A 16,981-nucleotide genomic window follows, 5' to 3' on the forward strand; every position below is an offset into this window, starting at 1 on the left:
AGTATTTTGTCAAAGTTGAGCCAATTTCAGACTCTTTTTTTAAATACTGTGAAAATTAGTAGTACAGTACAGATATCATTGTAGCATGTCTTTTGTTTATATAGGCCATAACTTTCTAAGTGTTTTAATAAATGCCTCTGAAATGTAGTTCAGCAGAAGTACAAGATAAAATGGAAATAAGTAAAGTACAAGTGCATCCAAAAAATATTTTTTATATTCAACCACTGCTTTGCAAACCTGTTGCATTCAGGTGCTTCTACTCTTGTGCATTACCTGGAAGCTGGCATCGAACAGCAATCTGTCGAAGCTACAGTTATAATAAATAACAATGTTGATAATCTATTAATCGCTAACTTAATTTGTAATGCAAAAAAAAATGCTGTTAGTTGCAGCACGTTATTAACTGTTTTATTTCCTGTTGCCAGGCACTGATCGTGGACCAGCTGACCATGAGGATGTTGTCGTCTTGCTGACAGATGACAGACATCATGATGGAGGGCATTACCAGTAAGAGACCATCATCACATCCTCTGCACTGTTACATTTGTGTATATGCTCCTAGAGTTTACAGTATGTTGTTTTTTAACTGACATACATGTGACAGCCCTTGTAGACCAGTTTTGAGAAGTACCACAGTAATGCAGCATTTTTAGATCCTACCTCTGAGCTGGGAAACAGCTTTTTTGTGATTAATCTGAGATCCTGACCTGTGGGGGCTTTCCGCACATCATATCCCATGTGCCGTAGTTTCCTTTAGCTTGTCTGAAGAGTCTCACAGAGTCGGTGAAGGCTGGTGTCTGAACGCTGCAGTCCTCTGACAGACCTGTTGGGGCAGGGCAGAGCAGAGCAGATGCTAAGTAATGTTACAGAAACACAAACCCCTTCTTCTCTCTTTAAAAACAAGATGCAGTTGAGTGAAATAATCTTGATAGCAGCATTGCAGGATGCCTTTTTACATTGAAGTGGGGTCTCAGAATGTTCTCAATAACTATGGCTGAATGACTCGATATGTTGTCATAGTTTTCTGTATATTCTTACACTAACAACGGTTTCCTTAGTATCTGAGTCATTTCTGTACGACGTCTGAAAGTCTAATTTAGGCCTGCAGTACACTCAGTAACAGTAGCTTGAGAATAGGACAACATAAGCACTGGTAGCCCCTATCACACACAGTTGTGTCATCCCTTAAAACAGGAAGTTGTTGGTTTGTTAGAGGACTGATTTTATGTGGTTGCCCTGGTTACTGCCACTCCCTGTGGACAAGACAATAGGAGCAGCTCACAAAACATTCGGCAACACGTGTTTGTTTTTAGGAAGTTGGATCTTCTCATGTGGCTGTGTTTAAGTGATGAAAATACATCACTCATCTGCATCTGTCAAGGCCACAGCACTGAGGGACACTAAGTGCTGAAAGTCCTGCATCCCTCACAAAAGAGTACAAACAGGTGGAATAAAACGTCCCTATAATTAGCAGCTTGTCCTTCAGAGCAGTTCTTTCTTTAAATAAAAGTGACTGATGCTTCAGACGCTTTTTCTCATGCGGCAACAAGAGTCAGTCCTTCTGACGCATAGATGTGTAATTAAAGGGTATGTTTGCTGTTCATAGCCCGTATTGAAATAGTGTTTGCTATCATGTATGATGGTTAATAATATCACACAACTTCAACAATAGCACCAAGACCTTATGAATAAAGACAGCAGCAAATAGGTCCTGATAATGCTACATTGTAAAACACAAATCCGCATGGTATTGTGACAGCTGTAGTTTGTTGAATATAATGTGAGGTATTTTATGCAGACGCATCAATGTGTGTGTCCTTAATGCTGGAGTCTCCATCAAGTTGTTTTGTCTGTGGCTGTACGTCTGTGACTCAGATGAGGCTGACAAAGACAGGAAGTGACCAACGAGTGAGGCAGGGGGAGAGGTAGAGCCAGACAGGAAGCTGTCTCAGCTCCAGCTCACTAACTCTTTGCTGACAGGCTGAGCTTCATGTGTTAGCTTGTTTTGGCACATTTTCCTGAGAATATATTTGACATTAAGGTTAGAGGCGCAATGGGAAGATAACGGCACAGACAGCTGCCATGTTGGCAGAGGACCAGCCGTCCTTTGGAGGTCAAATTCATTGAAAAGTGTCTGAGGGACCTGGCAGCAAGCTGGCTTATGTTGACTATCCGTATAGCAGACACAAACAAAAAACTAGTTTTCACAAAAATGTATTTGGATTGTTTCCCATGTCTGAATCTTAAAGTGTTCAGCTCTTTCTTCTAAAGTGCGTATCTGTTCATCCATGGTAACATTGGCCAGAGAAACTGTCATTAGCTAATCTGGCATACTTTAATTGAAGCCAATTTGCAAACACTTTAACAAAGATATGGTCAACGCATGTTGTATTCGATGGCTAACTTACTGACTCCATAGCAACATTATACTTCCTGTTTATATCGGTCTTACAGAAGTATGAGAAGTAAAAGCAATAGGAATGGAAAAACCCAATTCCTTCTTTTATAGCTTTGAAGCAAACTTTAAGTCTCCCACTCTTTATGTTTGTTTCCAGCTGTAACAGGAACACAGCACATGTTTATCAAGGAGCTAAGTGGGTGATGATGGACTACTGACTTACTGTGGCTCAACATCCATATCCTGTTGTAAATGTTACTAGGAGAAAGTGAAACAAAGAAAAGACTATGCCCCCTGAAATAAATAGCTTTAAGAATTGAATCTTTTCAGAATCATTGTGTTTACCCATGGCCTGGCACCAGTGTGTGATGCCTGGTGGCTGGGTACCACTGGGCTACACTACTCAGTGTTTGTGGTGAACACTTTTCGGGCCTTTCCTTGGCCAGGTCTTCAGTGTGAAATGCCTGAAAGCCCTTCTACATTCTCAGTTAGTTGCTCACTCGCAGATACATTTCCTGTTGCTGCCAATAGAAAAGGAAATTATTTTTTGAGGATTTGCCATGCTTGTAAACCACTTCACATTCTCCATGCGTCTGAACCAAGCTAGATCAAGGAACAGATTAGTTTCTCTGCAGTGTATGTGTGTGTGTGTGTTCTGTGTATAAATAGAACATGTGGCAGCACTTACCACGGTCTTTTTATTTGAGGCATTTCCCTCCCTGCCTTGCTCACCATGCTCTGGTTGGTGGGATTTGAGCAGCAGCGTTCCCAGGCCTTCACAACCACACATGTTTGTGTGTGTATATTTCTCTGACTTAAAAATATTTGACATTCAAAACCTTTTAAGCATTTGGATGTCAAATATTGTCTGATTAGATTTCAACTAAAGGCCACCTGCCCTCACATCAATGCAGGTTTAGACACATGTTTCAACCCTCACACTGCTGCTGCTGCTACCGCCGACATGCATGAGTAGTTTCCCATATGGTGCTGCAGCCCTATGGAATCAGCCAAACCCACAGTACAATAAATACTCACTGAAACATACCATCAACCGCAGACATCACAAACAAACACATGACTGAATGAGACAACAATTTGAGCAGATCCTGCCTCATGTAGCAACTATGTGAGTCCCTGACACCCTGTATTGCTTTCTTTGGTATGTAAGTATGTACTCTATATTGTCTACTCTAGACTAGTACATAAAGGAACCATATGGTAGGCTGAAAGCACACTGTCTTAATGCTGACCTGCCTTGAAAATACTTCTATAATGCTCCGACTGTGCCCACTGCAGGTCTCTTCTTGCTGAGTGGAATGAGTCTGAGGTCTGTGGATCACAGCAGAGGGCTGCTGGCTGGTTTTAGAGGCTGTGGGGGTGGAGACTGTCTGTGAGTGATGGCTCTCTAGTGGCCAAGGAGCAGCTCAGAGCAGTGTTTGACTGCTGATGTGATGCAGCATCAGCCTGGCTGCTGGGCTGCTGCACAAACTGAACCAATTAGCTAAATTCCAATTATTGGGCACCACTAGGTGAAAGCACTCAATGTTTTTTTATGATCAAATAATCCCTTGGTTGTTAGTTGATGAATTGTAAAAGATGCAAAAGAAACCCAATATGTAATCAAGCCCAAGATGATGTTTATTTCTTTAGATGAACTCACATTTTAGAAGCTGGAGGTAAAACAATGTTTGCCAATCTTGTTTAAAAAGTGACTCATACTTCTAAATAATGTTGAAAGGTGTGGATTTTTCATATTTTTATTGATGAGTCATTTGAATATTAAACTAATTGCTTCAGGACTAGACATGTTTACTTGTCAAGTTCATCATGAATCTAACCGTAACACCATAATATCCCTGGAGACTTTAGTTTGTGCCTACTGGGTCCAATGTCGGTCAACATTTTACTCACCAGGTTAATTACAGAGACATGGTGAGTCCAAACTACAGAGCTTTAAGATGCAGTCCTTGTTGCTGAAGGTCAGGCATCAGATCAGCCATGTTTAAATATATAACTACTTACTTTCTTGACAAATTGAAACGGTAAAATGATTACACAATCTGTATTTTGTGAGGGTGTATTAGGTTTGCTGGTCGTCCTGATGCAACTAACTGCAGCTTTGTGTTGTGCAGAATACAGCGATGAAGTCATCCGGTAACTGAGCTGATTAACTGGTGGCTTTGCAAACGATGCTGTTAAGGCAATGCAAAGCAGCAGTTCATCATTTTATCAGGTTGCTTATGAGGATGAAACCACCATGGCTTAAGTGGATGCAAATACATCTTCAGTGCGTCAGTGTAAACATTTAACTTGTGGTTTTTACTTATCAAAGCCAGCTGAACAGTGTCAGTGTTCAGCTGAAGAACTGCTTTGCATGGAGCCTCTGTGCTGCTCCTGTATTCCTCCTGGTCAAAGCAGTATTTTATGCATCATGACTGACATGCTCTATAAAGAAGTGTTAAATGTGGTAGTCAATTCTCACTTGAGTGTATTAGGAAAGTTTGTGTCAAATCTCAGATTCTATCCACATACAAAATTACAGTAGTAAGTAACAGTTTTAAAAAAGTGTTTCAATTTCAACACACATTCTTCCCTGTAGGAAATGGCAGCATATCCAGAGAGTGTAGATGTGAGTGTGTGTGTGAGTCCAGTGAGTTGTAATGTAACTGCAGACAGGGCAGAGGTCAGGCTGTCAAACCATTTATCACCCCGAGGAAAGTCTTTCCCGGTTCTGGTTTTCCTCCAAACACTGACATGCAGAGGTGAGACTGGGCGTGTCTACACGGGCCAAAAACATGAATGCCAATCAACACTGACACACCAGCCATGGCGACAGTAAAACAGCAACACACTCTGTTCATTACAACATATTTCTGTAGCCCAGCCTCACAGTTGGAATGCACGGCAGGCAGGGACTCTGGCTTTTACCCAGCATGCCTGAACAGGTAGTGTTGGGAAGTAACGGTTGAGCCTGACTGTGTGCAGAGTAGACAGAGGCCGCTTTTGTTTGACAGCCAGAAAATGTGTGCACTAAAGTTGGTGTTTGGCTTATTGGACCAAAACGTTCCTTGACTGGAGAAATTATCCTCTGTTTTTTGTCTCCTTGCATTAAGTGTTTGAATACTGTAGCTGCTGGCATTGTCATGTGTGCCAATTATACCATTTTGAATTCATGCACTGCAGTTGGCATGATAAGTGCAAAACAAAGTTGAATCAGGTCGAGCAACTTTGTCAGCTCTGGTGAAGAGCTGAGATGTGGTGTCTTGTTTCATTCGATAACATGTTATGAAGCTTAGCTGAATTAACTTGCAGTGTTTCATTTAGACACAAACTATTGAACGCCTGTTTGCATATTCTGTAGCTGCTGAGGGATTAACTGCTGCTGACTTGATGATACAACGACTCCGCCCTATACTTCATGATCCATCCTAACAATCACTTAAAGCACAATTACAGATAGTATAGCCATGCATTAGCTTTCATCTGAGGAAAGCTGTTGAAGCCTTAAAGCTCACACTCAACAATACCAACAGCATTATAATGATGTGTGCACACTGGTGCACACCCAGAGGCATGTAAAACCACATGCTTGTGTGCTTGCAAATTAGGGACAGCTAAGGTAACGTATGTGGACAAAACCTTCCAGGTACTTACAACTATGACATTCAGCACCAATAAACCATTTATTATTCCTAAAAGTTAAATGAATCTTTTTAATGAATTTACCAGATGTGTTTAATATCTATACATTTTCAATAATGTAGGTATTGTACCTATGTATTTAGGTTTCACAATGTAAAGTGGTTAAAGTATTGTCTGTGGCAATTGATATTTGCAATATCTTGGATTCCAAGATACCTGTATCAGTTATTTTTAGTCTTATCTCTATTTTTTTGTATTAATGCTTTAAAGATATCTTCTATTTATTAATGAATACTTAAAGATATCTACACATAATCTACAATCTCTCTAAACAACACCTGCCTTTGCAGCCGGATCAAAACAAGCCCAATCATGTTATCCGCAGCAGTTGTATTTTGTTTATCAGTCACTGAATCAGCCACTTTTATCTCAACTTCCCAAGGCTTCTTGTTCATTCTGATTCTCTCTGTCTCAAGTCTTAATAGAGCACACTGAATGTGAGATCACATATATGCATGCACACAACAATAAAACATTGAAACTTGACTTTAAAAAAAAAAGGCAGCAACATAGTTATGCAAAACTCAAATATGAATGTAACACACAATAAAAACTTGGCATATAATTTGAAGTCAACACGTCATGTTAACAACAACATTTTACCATGAATGACAACATGCACAAAAAAATAATTGCCTTATGTTGGCACATGTCTGCCTTGTTTTTCTCAACACAATGACATGAGTCATGCCACAAGAAGAAACATCAATAGCAGATCAAGAGTAGTTCCCCACCCTTATAAAACAAACAACCACTTATGTGCAACCAAATGCACAACGCACCAAAGTATTCTTCAAAATGCCATCACATCACAAAAAGAAACCCGGCACTTGTATAATGGTGACTTGCCCAAACCAGTAAAGGCTGGGGAAAATAATTCAAAATGATACTTAAAGTGACTCATTACCACGACATTCCTCCAAGTGTTTGCTAAGGACTTCATGTTACAAGTAATGTACAACACGTCTTGCTGTATCAGGAATAATAAAGAAATACCCATCGTTCCTGCATCTCACATTCACCGATCAGCCAGCTCATTCAGATGGCATGTAATGAGTTCACATTGTGACACACCCTCATCTGATCAGCCAGAAAAGGTAGAGAGCCATAAAGGGGCACCATCAAGAGAATGACTCTACTGCTCGTCATGTACTCTGGACAACTGAATATAGCAATTTAAAATGTGCATACTGTAGTTCATCAAAATGTTTCATGACTGTTCTGAATCGCATTAAAGGAACACTGCCAGGGACCTTTTTAGTGGTGTAGTATTACTGCTCTACTTAGGTGAAATTAAGTCATTGTGTGCATGTGTGTGTGTGTGTTGTTACCGTTGTTACTGTGTCTGACACAGTCCTGCAGTACTGCGTGCCACTTCGTCTGCTCCTTCTCCGTCATCACACAGAAGTAGTGGTGGCGGGCGTACGGGTGCCACAGGATGAGGGGGAACTGGCTCGCACACTTGATAAAAGGATTACTCGCCACTTTGGCTTTGATATCTACAACATGATGGAAGAAGAATGAGAAACTTCAAGATTTAGAAAGTGCTTTACAGACAATAAAGAAAATACAAAAAGATAAAGCTATCATTGAAGGGCTCCTTCGACAAATAGCAATTGGATTATTTTGTTGGATTCCAGAATATACTGACACGGGATAACTTCCTTATTGACCCCTCAACTTTTAAAGCGTAATTGCAGTCTTTAAAGTAAAGTGCTAACATTAGGCCATACCCAAATTACTTGTCACCATCGCTAAGCTACAGGTGGTTAATGTTCGGTTTGATGACGTTGAGTAATCTCTTTAAGTCACTTGTTGGCAATCTCCATTTTCATGACACAAAGATGCTTCAGACAGTCATGGGTGGGGTCGTTTACTGACGCAAGTTATGTCGTAGATAAAAAGTCGACAATTCTTCAGCTCGTGTTAACCACGGATCCATTAAAAACCAATAGACATCAAACCAAGGGGACAGGAAGAGGTAAAATGCTAATATAAAAACCACTTTTAGTCATATATTGTAAAGAGAATACATGCATTATTTTCACCATCTGTCATTTCCTACCTGGCAGGCTGGTGTTAATCAGCTCCATGTATTCCTCCATCGAGGTCAGGGCCTTGTACCCAGCACAGTTGATAGATACTTTCGGGTGAAGGCCCCTGTCATGTGACTGTTGAAAAATGTGGCACAAGATATGCCAATCTATTTAAACACAACAGACCAAATCACCGAATGGGACAGATGTTTAGACGAGTAGGATTTGCACTCACTGTTTTGCTCTCATAGAGGCCAATGATGTAGCTATCGGGCACAGACACAAAGCGATTCCTCCACTTCCGACTCTCCTCCTGATACTGAAACAGACTCCCAGAGAAGATGGAGCGGCCTGCTAAGGGGTCCTGAAAAATCACAGAGACGCCAAGCACTTAAGCATAATGCTGTCATAGTTTCATCCATATTATTTTGTAATCTAACATTCTCTTTGTATTCTAGATCTCTTGAAACTATTCAGAAAGCCTGGAGTTTAGTTGGTGTTTAGTGTTTACGCTAGGCAACAAACCATCCACTTTGTTTTCTAAGATTTCCTGTCATGGATCAAATAATACTGTGACTTTGCTCCGAGAGGAAGGAGACAGAAACATAAAGAGTCTCTTGTGTTGTAGGAAATATTTGCTGCTGTTTGTTTGCTGGAAACGTTTTAATTATCTGTAGATATTGTGTGAATGAGTAGCAGGGTCACTTGTGCTTATCTCAGGGGCAGAGCAGAAAGAAGGCCATGATCTTTCATAATGTTATATGAATAAGATCACAGGGTAATACTATTTAAAATGTTTTTTTAAATATAGTATTTTACTATAATACAATAGTTTTAGTTTGTATTACTTTGTGTACTGAAAACATCCAGATTGTTTACACGGATGCAATCAGTTCAGACTGTTTTTCACTTGGATTTGATGCACCGAAAAGTTTGTTTTTCTGCATTGAGGTCACACAAATGCCTTTTAATAAAAACACAAAAAACGTTGAATAACAGAAAAAGGTGTACATGCAAATGAGCTGCATCCTTCTACACTACAGCAAGACATTAAAGGTTTACCTACAGATAAAATGGCCCATTACAAAAATGTCCTTGTGTCTATATATACAGTACAGTATATTTATTTGCAATCAGCGTTAATTCACATATGCATAATTTGTCACTTCTGCCGTAAGCACACACACAAGCAGCTGTCCTCTAACAGTGGAGAGCAGATGAATTGCAATAATAGCATTCCTAACAGCATCTCTGTTCATGTGTGAAATGTGCTCCACTTCCCCTTCACTGATTGAAAATGTGAACAAATGGGACCTTCAGTGCGGTTGCTTACCAAAAAGATGAGAGGAATACAAAAAGTGGTGGCGCAGACTTTCTTGTTAGGTAATGTGCCGTTACATACTGTAGACCCAATAATGAGCTTTGTGTAAAACATTAAGCTCTGTTTCTGTCTGTCACTAACAAAGCTTGCATTGATGAAAGTTTGTGTTGAGCATAAACTGCTAAGCTTAAGAGAGATTTAGGTGAGTTTATTATAATGCTGAGTAGCAAATATTGATAATTGGAACAACCCTTTTTTCATTACTTGATTTGCACATTAGGATACGAACATTTGTCCCTTACAGTAAGATGAATGTCACTGGTCCAGAGATGAAAGAGTTTGAAAATGCCAGTCACATACTTTCTTTTCTTTGTACGTCTTTTATCTATTCATTAAACAAAGATAAACCTCTCCTTTATAACTGATACAAAGCAGGTCTTGCCTTCCTGTGAAGCAGCTGCGACTGCGGTCCTCCTCCTCCTTCTATCTCATAGCGAACGCTGTTGAACAGAGCGACTGCGTACTGCTGCTTGTACACGTCACTGAAGTCTCTGATCACGCCTCCTGTCCGAGCTGCAGGAGGACACACAGACAGACACGAGATCAGAAACAAACGTACCAAACAAACGTATAAAGAATCATTTAAGATACAGTCCAGTCAAAAATGATGTTAGCTGTATTAAGATACAACTTGACAGAGTCCTTCTGCAGTGAAACCTCAAAAAGAAAGCTTGAATACAATTGTACAAGTTAATTTGGTTCAAACAACACAAGTCAGTAGAGAACATGAATCTCTAAGGATGGTTTTATCAACTCTAATTCTTTGTGGAATAGTAGCTATGTATATTTGAGGAGCTGCTCTTAAATTAGGTCTCTTCAAGTCAGACAGGCCACAACCTCCACTGCCGCTATCAGCACTTTATGAAAATTGGCATAGTAAAATGTGTGCAGCACTCAAAGAGATATGTATTATCAGCAATGTTCACTTTATATCATGACTGTCTGGTACAGCCCTGTCATTAGTGAAACTTTAGGGATGGAAAGCTTTTGCATAGTTAAAATACCACTGAGGTCAAGTTGTTCTAGACATACTCAAATGTTTTAAACCCAAGAATCCATGTTATTTTCACTGCACTATTCAGTCAAATAGAATTCATTCATTTTATACATATTTACACCCAAATGTAGCCTGAGCCTTAAAATATTTGCCATTAACAATCAGATATTGTTGGGTGTTGGGGACTAGTGGCGGGACAACAGTTTAAAGATTTCCCCTTAGTAGTTGTGATGAATATTTTCAGACATTTCATAGCCTCAACGATACATTGATCATGAAAAAGTTAGATACTAAAAAGTATCCTCCTATGGGTATGAAATAAGTGTTGGAAAAGAGTCTGTGTGTGTGTCTCAGTCAGCAGCAGACGGTGATGACTATGATCTGTTTAGGGAAGGGACAGCACAGGAAGAAGAGAGCCGGCATGCAGTGGGAGAGCAGGAAGGAAAGAGCTGACAGGATAGACCGGGAATGTGGAGGAGACGGGGACACAAACGTAAAAACACTGTGTCATTGCAGGAGGAGGTCAGTGAACGGGTTAGAGGAAACATAGAGGAAGATTGAGAGAAAGCTTATAGACCCCCTCCAAGAATTCACTGTTAAGGAGGGCTGGCTATTGAACCGTGATACTTTTTTGGTACCAACAAAAATGTGAACCGGATATTGTGAACTGGCACAAGATATGGATCTGGGCTAAGATATGGAACAGACTAACGGGGCTTCCATGTGTGCAGAGAGTTGGTACTTTCCACTGGTTGTCTTGTTGTGCCAAAGTCAGCAGACTGGATAATTGTACATGGACTGACTTTTTGGGCACTTTGAAAATGGGAACAAAGACCACATCATAAATCACACACTCAGTTCTCTGTTTTAACCTGTATAGCCATGGGAAAAAGTTCCATTATATCCCTCCATCTACCACAAAAGAGAACCTTAAAGAAAAGGAACACACCATCAATGAGAAGGTGCCCTCTTTCTTATTTTTGTATGTGAATTAATTAACACAAATGCAGACTTACAGGGCTAACAGGGCGGCTGTGGCTAAGTGGTTAGAGTGCTGGACTTCGAATCAGGGGGTAGCAAGTTCGAGTCCCACTGCAGTCAGCATGTCGTTGTGTCCCTGGGCAAGACACTTCACCCCAAATTGTTCCTGTGGGGATTGTCCACAGTACTGAATGTATGTAAGTCGCTTTGGATAAAAGCGTCTAACAAATGACATGTAATGTAATGTAACAGTACACCTTTGTTTTATATTTCATTTTCTACCAGTTGTCCAGAGGCCTGGTGTTCGTGTCTCAGCAAAGTAGTTTAGAAGTTCCCCTCTTTAACAACACTTTCCAGCACTTCCTGGGTCGTCCTGAGGCGTTCCCAAGATAGCTGAGATAAATAAACTTTCTAGCTTTATTCTGGGTCTACCCCAGGGTCTCCCAGCAGTTCCACTTCTCCTTATCTCTAATTTGAATCCAGCTTCCCTATGGAGAAAACTCTTTGAGGAGACCCAAAGCTCATGACCACAGTTGAGGGTTGAAAGTCACATCAAGTGCTAAACCGAAGCTTTTCTGTCTGGCTTAGCTCCTTCTTACCACAAGGCCTGCGTTACTGCTGATGCTGCACCAATCTGCCTCTCCAACCCATGCTTCATTTAACCCTATCAGAATATGCACAACATATGCAAAGTCCTTTACTTGGGGCAGCAACTCACTCCCAACTTAGAGGAAGCTATCTACCATTATCAGACAGAGAATCATGACCTCAGACTCAGAGGTTGTGACTCTCATCTCGACCACTTCACATCCGACTGCAAACCGCCCCATTGCATCATCAGATCACGGTCTGATAAAGCCAACAGAACCACTTCATCTGGAAGGACCAGAGAAGCAATTCACAGGTCCCAAAACTGGACACTCTCCTCCCCCCCGCCTTGAGATCCTATCTATGAAGATCACAAACAGAACTGGTGACAAGGGACAACCCTGGTGGAGCCCAACACCAACTGAAACATGTTCTGGGGGCTCAGACGCACGTTCAGTTCACCCTCACAAAACATTTTGGTTTACCAGGCGGTCTGTCCGACTTTACTGACTGGTTTCTGCGTTTGATTGATCTGCTTCTTTCTTGGCTCAAGTGTCAAAGACATACTACAGATCTGATGACGCAACTCATGGTTTTCTGGTACCATGTCATATGGTGTCGATCATCCTATGCTCGAACTGCAACAGCTGGCAAATAATTCCAAGAACAAAGCACCAGTCGGGATCAGGCCGTGGTTCCTACATGGGCTTAAAAGTCAACCAGGTGGCAGGCATGTGAGTGCTGACTACTGGTAGACTAGCTCGAGGGACGTGAACCAAGATTATTAGGGTCGGTTTATTTGATGATATATACCGTAAAACACTATAGAAAACTTTTACTGGCGGATATAGCAATCTTCTTTTAAAGTGGACCTATCATGCTATATTTGAATAATATAGTGTAGGACCATACCTATATAAGGCATATTTATACTTTTTTTTTTTCAAAATACCAAACAGATCATGCATTTCAGCCATGCCTCATTTTGCTCAATTTGACATTTTTTAGCTCTGTTTTTGCAAGGGCAGATTCAGTGAGAACAGCATCATCTACAGGCCTGGCATATGTACTACAGCGTCTCCAGCGCTTTCGAACGGCAATGGCCGTGGCTGTCTCCTCCTGATTGGTGGAGTTGGCCCAATAGCCGTAGCGCCACTGTCCTGACGTCAGGACAGTGTTCAAATCTGGATCAGTTTTTATCAGATCCGTTGCAGCCCCTTTTTTAGAGATTTGGGTATGGAGGAAAATAGAGAGGGTTGTGTTTTCTGACACTTGGTGAGTTCCCTGGAACACCGGGGACACATATTCATGTATAAAAGACGTACAAAAGTGCATTTTGCATGATAGGTCCCCTTTAAGCTATTAGCACAGAGAAGGATTTTAGCCAAAGGACTCTACTGTAAATGTTGTTTCAAAAAATCTTCATAAACGTTATTGATTGTTAGTAACCAATCAAATGCATGACTGAAGTATACTGTGTTGACACAACTGGCTCTTTTGCTTTCATCTAAAATGTGCAGTCTTGTTCTTTGACACTTAGTTAAGAAACATCTTCATTATGGTTTAATTCACTTGTAGACTTTAGACAAACAAGCGCACAAACTCTAAGTTGCGCATGTGTTGCGTGGGCTCATAAGGGAGGAGTACTTTGGTGGGAATGTTTGTGCAGCGAGGATGAAGAAATCACCTTGTTGGGAGGTACACTCTCCAAACAAGACTCCCAATGCAGGAACGCTGAGTCGCCTTTACTCACTTCCTTTCTCCCACACTCATACATTCATACCCCCTCATTTAAGGTCATGCTATTTGTTATGGTATTCGTGTGTACATGGCTGCACTCATGCATGACAAGAGCACAGATCTATAGATACTGTATATGTGTGTAGAAGAAGATGGTGTGTGAGATCCAGACAGCAGTTTGAGCTTTTGATCTTGTGACATGTTTCTACCCGCTTTACCTCTGCCGTTTCACTCATTATGTTGTCCTCCCCCTTCCCTCTGACTCAACTCTTCTTGTGTACTTTATTCTCAGCTAAACTCATAAGCAGAACATATTGCAAAATGTTTGGTATGCTGGCAGAACACTTCAACTGACTGGCTCTGTATACAGTTGTTCAGATTTTAGTCGTCTTATATTTTATATTTCCAAACTTTTAGACATGTTTTTGTCACTTTAGTCGGATCCATTTACTATTGAGGAATGGCAATAGCCAGTTGAAGCTTCAGAAAACCTTTTGAGATTACCTTTTCCCCCTCTCACTCTTTACAGGGCCTATAGTAAACTTTAAACCTTGTTAACAGCTCTTCTCATACTGAATCTGACAGGCTGCACATTCCTTGAGTTTTAGATGCCTACCTATAGTGAAAATGACGTCAAAGTCGTATTATAAGGCTGCAAAAAATTGATAATCTGTATTTATGAACTGTTTCATTAATTAAATAACTATTAACTATTTAGTCAATGTGAAAAAGTTGTGAAAAAATGCTCACCTCAAGAGCCAGCTTCTTACAATGTATTTTCTGTGAGTTTTTCTTTCTGATTTGTGAGTAACATCAATCAAACCCAGTGCCTGACCTCAAGAACATCACTTTTGGTTTTCCGGAAGAGGTTTCCTCATGCAAGCATGCGTGCCTGCCTGCGTGCAAGCATGTAGGCACGCATGCATACTCACAAAACACAATTACAACCATAAAGAGATATCGAAAATGAGGCTGAAAACTAAAGTTCCTGCAAAGCACTCATTTGCTGGATCCAAACAGAAACCATAAAATCCAAACAAGCAAGGCTTATCACTTTTTTCCTGGGAACTTTTAAACGTGGGACCCATGCCAAACTACTTTTAGCTATCACACTCTATAATTTCAAGAATGCATACAGATTCATGGACGTGTTTCAGTTTCTGCTCCCATGCCTTGTTGAAATAACCACACAGACCTGCAGATCACAGTGGGAGGCTGGAGCAATCTGAGCCTTAAATAGCAGTCAGTCCAAAACTTATCCAAACAGGCTCCCCTCTGGGAAACCTACTTATTATCTCTCTGAGTAATAGGCCTGCAGCCAAGATGGGATTCATTCGAGGCAAACTGTTCAAGTAGAGCAGAGCAACAATGCACTGATATCAATGAGAAGCTTTGTCCTAGAAGGAAACGGGGAAAGGTGACACTTGCTGAGCGTGACTAAAAGAAAACTAAAAACCCTGCATGTATCAGAATTTAATTGAATGTATTTTAACACCACATACAGTATTAGGACATGTAATTAGTATAAAGTTGTATCCATGACACATGAGCTTCTTGACAAAAAAAGAGAGAAATAAATGTATTAATGATTTGAAGTTATATTTAACACATTTAATACTTTTGGATAACTTCAAAGACTTTGAAAAGTGTAATTTAAGACATTTTTTTAAGTGTTTTTTATATTACCCCTACTGGAGGATAAACACACTTTAGGACGTATTTTCAAACTTTTCTGAAAAGTCAGTTTTGGATAAGAATCAATAAACTTAGTAGTGTCTATAATAGTCCTTCAGTTATAGCTCCTTTCTCCCTTACCTGTTATCATCTCCCTCCTGCTCTCATCCAGGTGAGCAGACACCACGTCCCCCATGGTTACAGGAGAGCCTCACAGATCGCGCAAGTATCCGAGGTAAAATAGTTCTTCAAGTGGTCTCTCTAGTAGTCTCTAATATCCGCTGGTAAAATAACTTTCCTCCACGGCTGTGGCGCTGCTGCGTGTCTTCTCTCCCGTGTAAGGAGGGAGGGTTGCTGCGAGGTGACGACTCCCGCCGGTGAGGAGGAGGAGGAGGAAGAGGAGGAGGTGAACACTAGTCTGGTTCACAGCGGCAGGACACACCCTCTGGGAGTCATCACTGGTTCAACGTGTTCAGGCGGCCCTGCCAAGGGTGTGGCCAGATTCAACCAAGGGCTTATTGCAGTGTCTACATATTCAATATTTACCGTGCAATGCTCCGGTGCAGCCCGACTTCATTTAGCGTTCAATTTATCATTTAGGAATATCAGAATACCTTTAATCGTCCCACAGAGGGGAAATGTACATTGTTACAGGCTAGCACGTAAAGTGGCAAAGATAGCGTATTAATTAAGAGCATGCTAACAAATATGAAAGATAAACATAAAAGTTACATAATTATAATATGACAGCTTAAACCCAAACCTCTATATAGCTACTGTTTATAAAGACAACCCCTTAGAAATTAAACAAAAAACAGTTTTAAATTATGTATTTTTTACAATATAGATACCACTTTTGAAGCCCTTCGATGAATGTTTGCACTGTCAAAAGTTGCTTCTCGTTATGCCATCTGTTTGCGTTTCCTATAGAAAGAGCTATGCTGCCCCCTTGTGGACACTTTGTTTCTTCGCTATTCTTGAGGGGCCTGTATCCACTGCAGAAAACCTCACTTTACAACGAACCAGTCGTACAAATCATATGTAATTAATACATTGTTCGGATAAAAAAATAGTGCTCAAAGAACCGATAGGTGAGAAATAATTGAGCTTTTAATAGAAAACATGTACAACATTATCAGTGATTAATGCAGATTGAGTGGGAAAGTCAATAGGCTATCTCAAGCTGTAGCCTATTGTCGGTCAGGGAGTTTGGAGTTGTCGACAAATGTTTCCAATTATAAAACAATTATAATAATTGTCACTGTTGCTGGAACACTTTGTTCATAAATGAGTAGAACAAAATACAAGTAACATGTTCAATATTTTTCTAATTGACAGTTTGTTTCAGTAAATTGGATCTACCAAGCAGTGACAATATGAATTTCAACCTTACAATTTACAGTGCTGTGTTTTAAAAACAATTAACACCATACTTTAAACCAAACACATCACCACACATCAAACATAAAGACGGCTGTATA

General features: G+C 40.5%; 1 protein-coding gene across 1 annotated transcript in view; it reads right to left on the reverse strand.

Annotated features, from left to right (window-relative positions):
* Window positions 1-15,868, reverse strand: part of niban2a (niban apoptosis regulator 2a) — a 26,329-nt gene extending 10,461 nt beyond the window's left edge. Inside the window, exons 1-6 of the mRNA XM_034126063.1 lie at window positions 15,642-15,868; window positions 9,903-10,033; window positions 8,375-8,503; window positions 8,169-8,274; window positions 7,435-7,602; window positions 708-823 (exon numbers count right to left, since the gene is read on the reverse strand). Of these exons, the coding sequence (XP_033981954.1) occupies window positions 708-823; window positions 7,435-7,602; window positions 8,169-8,274; window positions 8,375-8,503; window positions 9,903-10,033; window positions 15,642-15,696 (705 nt within the window). The 5' untranslated portion in view covers window positions 15,697-15,868. The remainder of the gene's footprint in view (window positions 1-707; window positions 824-7,434; window positions 7,603-8,168; window positions 8,275-8,374; window positions 8,504-9,902; window positions 10,034-15,641) is intronic.
* Window positions 15,869-16,981: the final 1,113 nt, after the last annotated feature.

Source organism: Trematomus bernacchii, unplaced genomic scaffold (assembly GCF_902827165.1).
Source record: "Trematomus bernacchii unplaced genomic scaffold, fTreBer1.1, whole genome shotgun sequence".
In the NCBI taxonomy this organism is placed as follows: domain Eukaryota; kingdom Metazoa; phylum Chordata; class Actinopteri; order Perciformes; family Nototheniidae; genus Trematomus; species Trematomus bernacchii.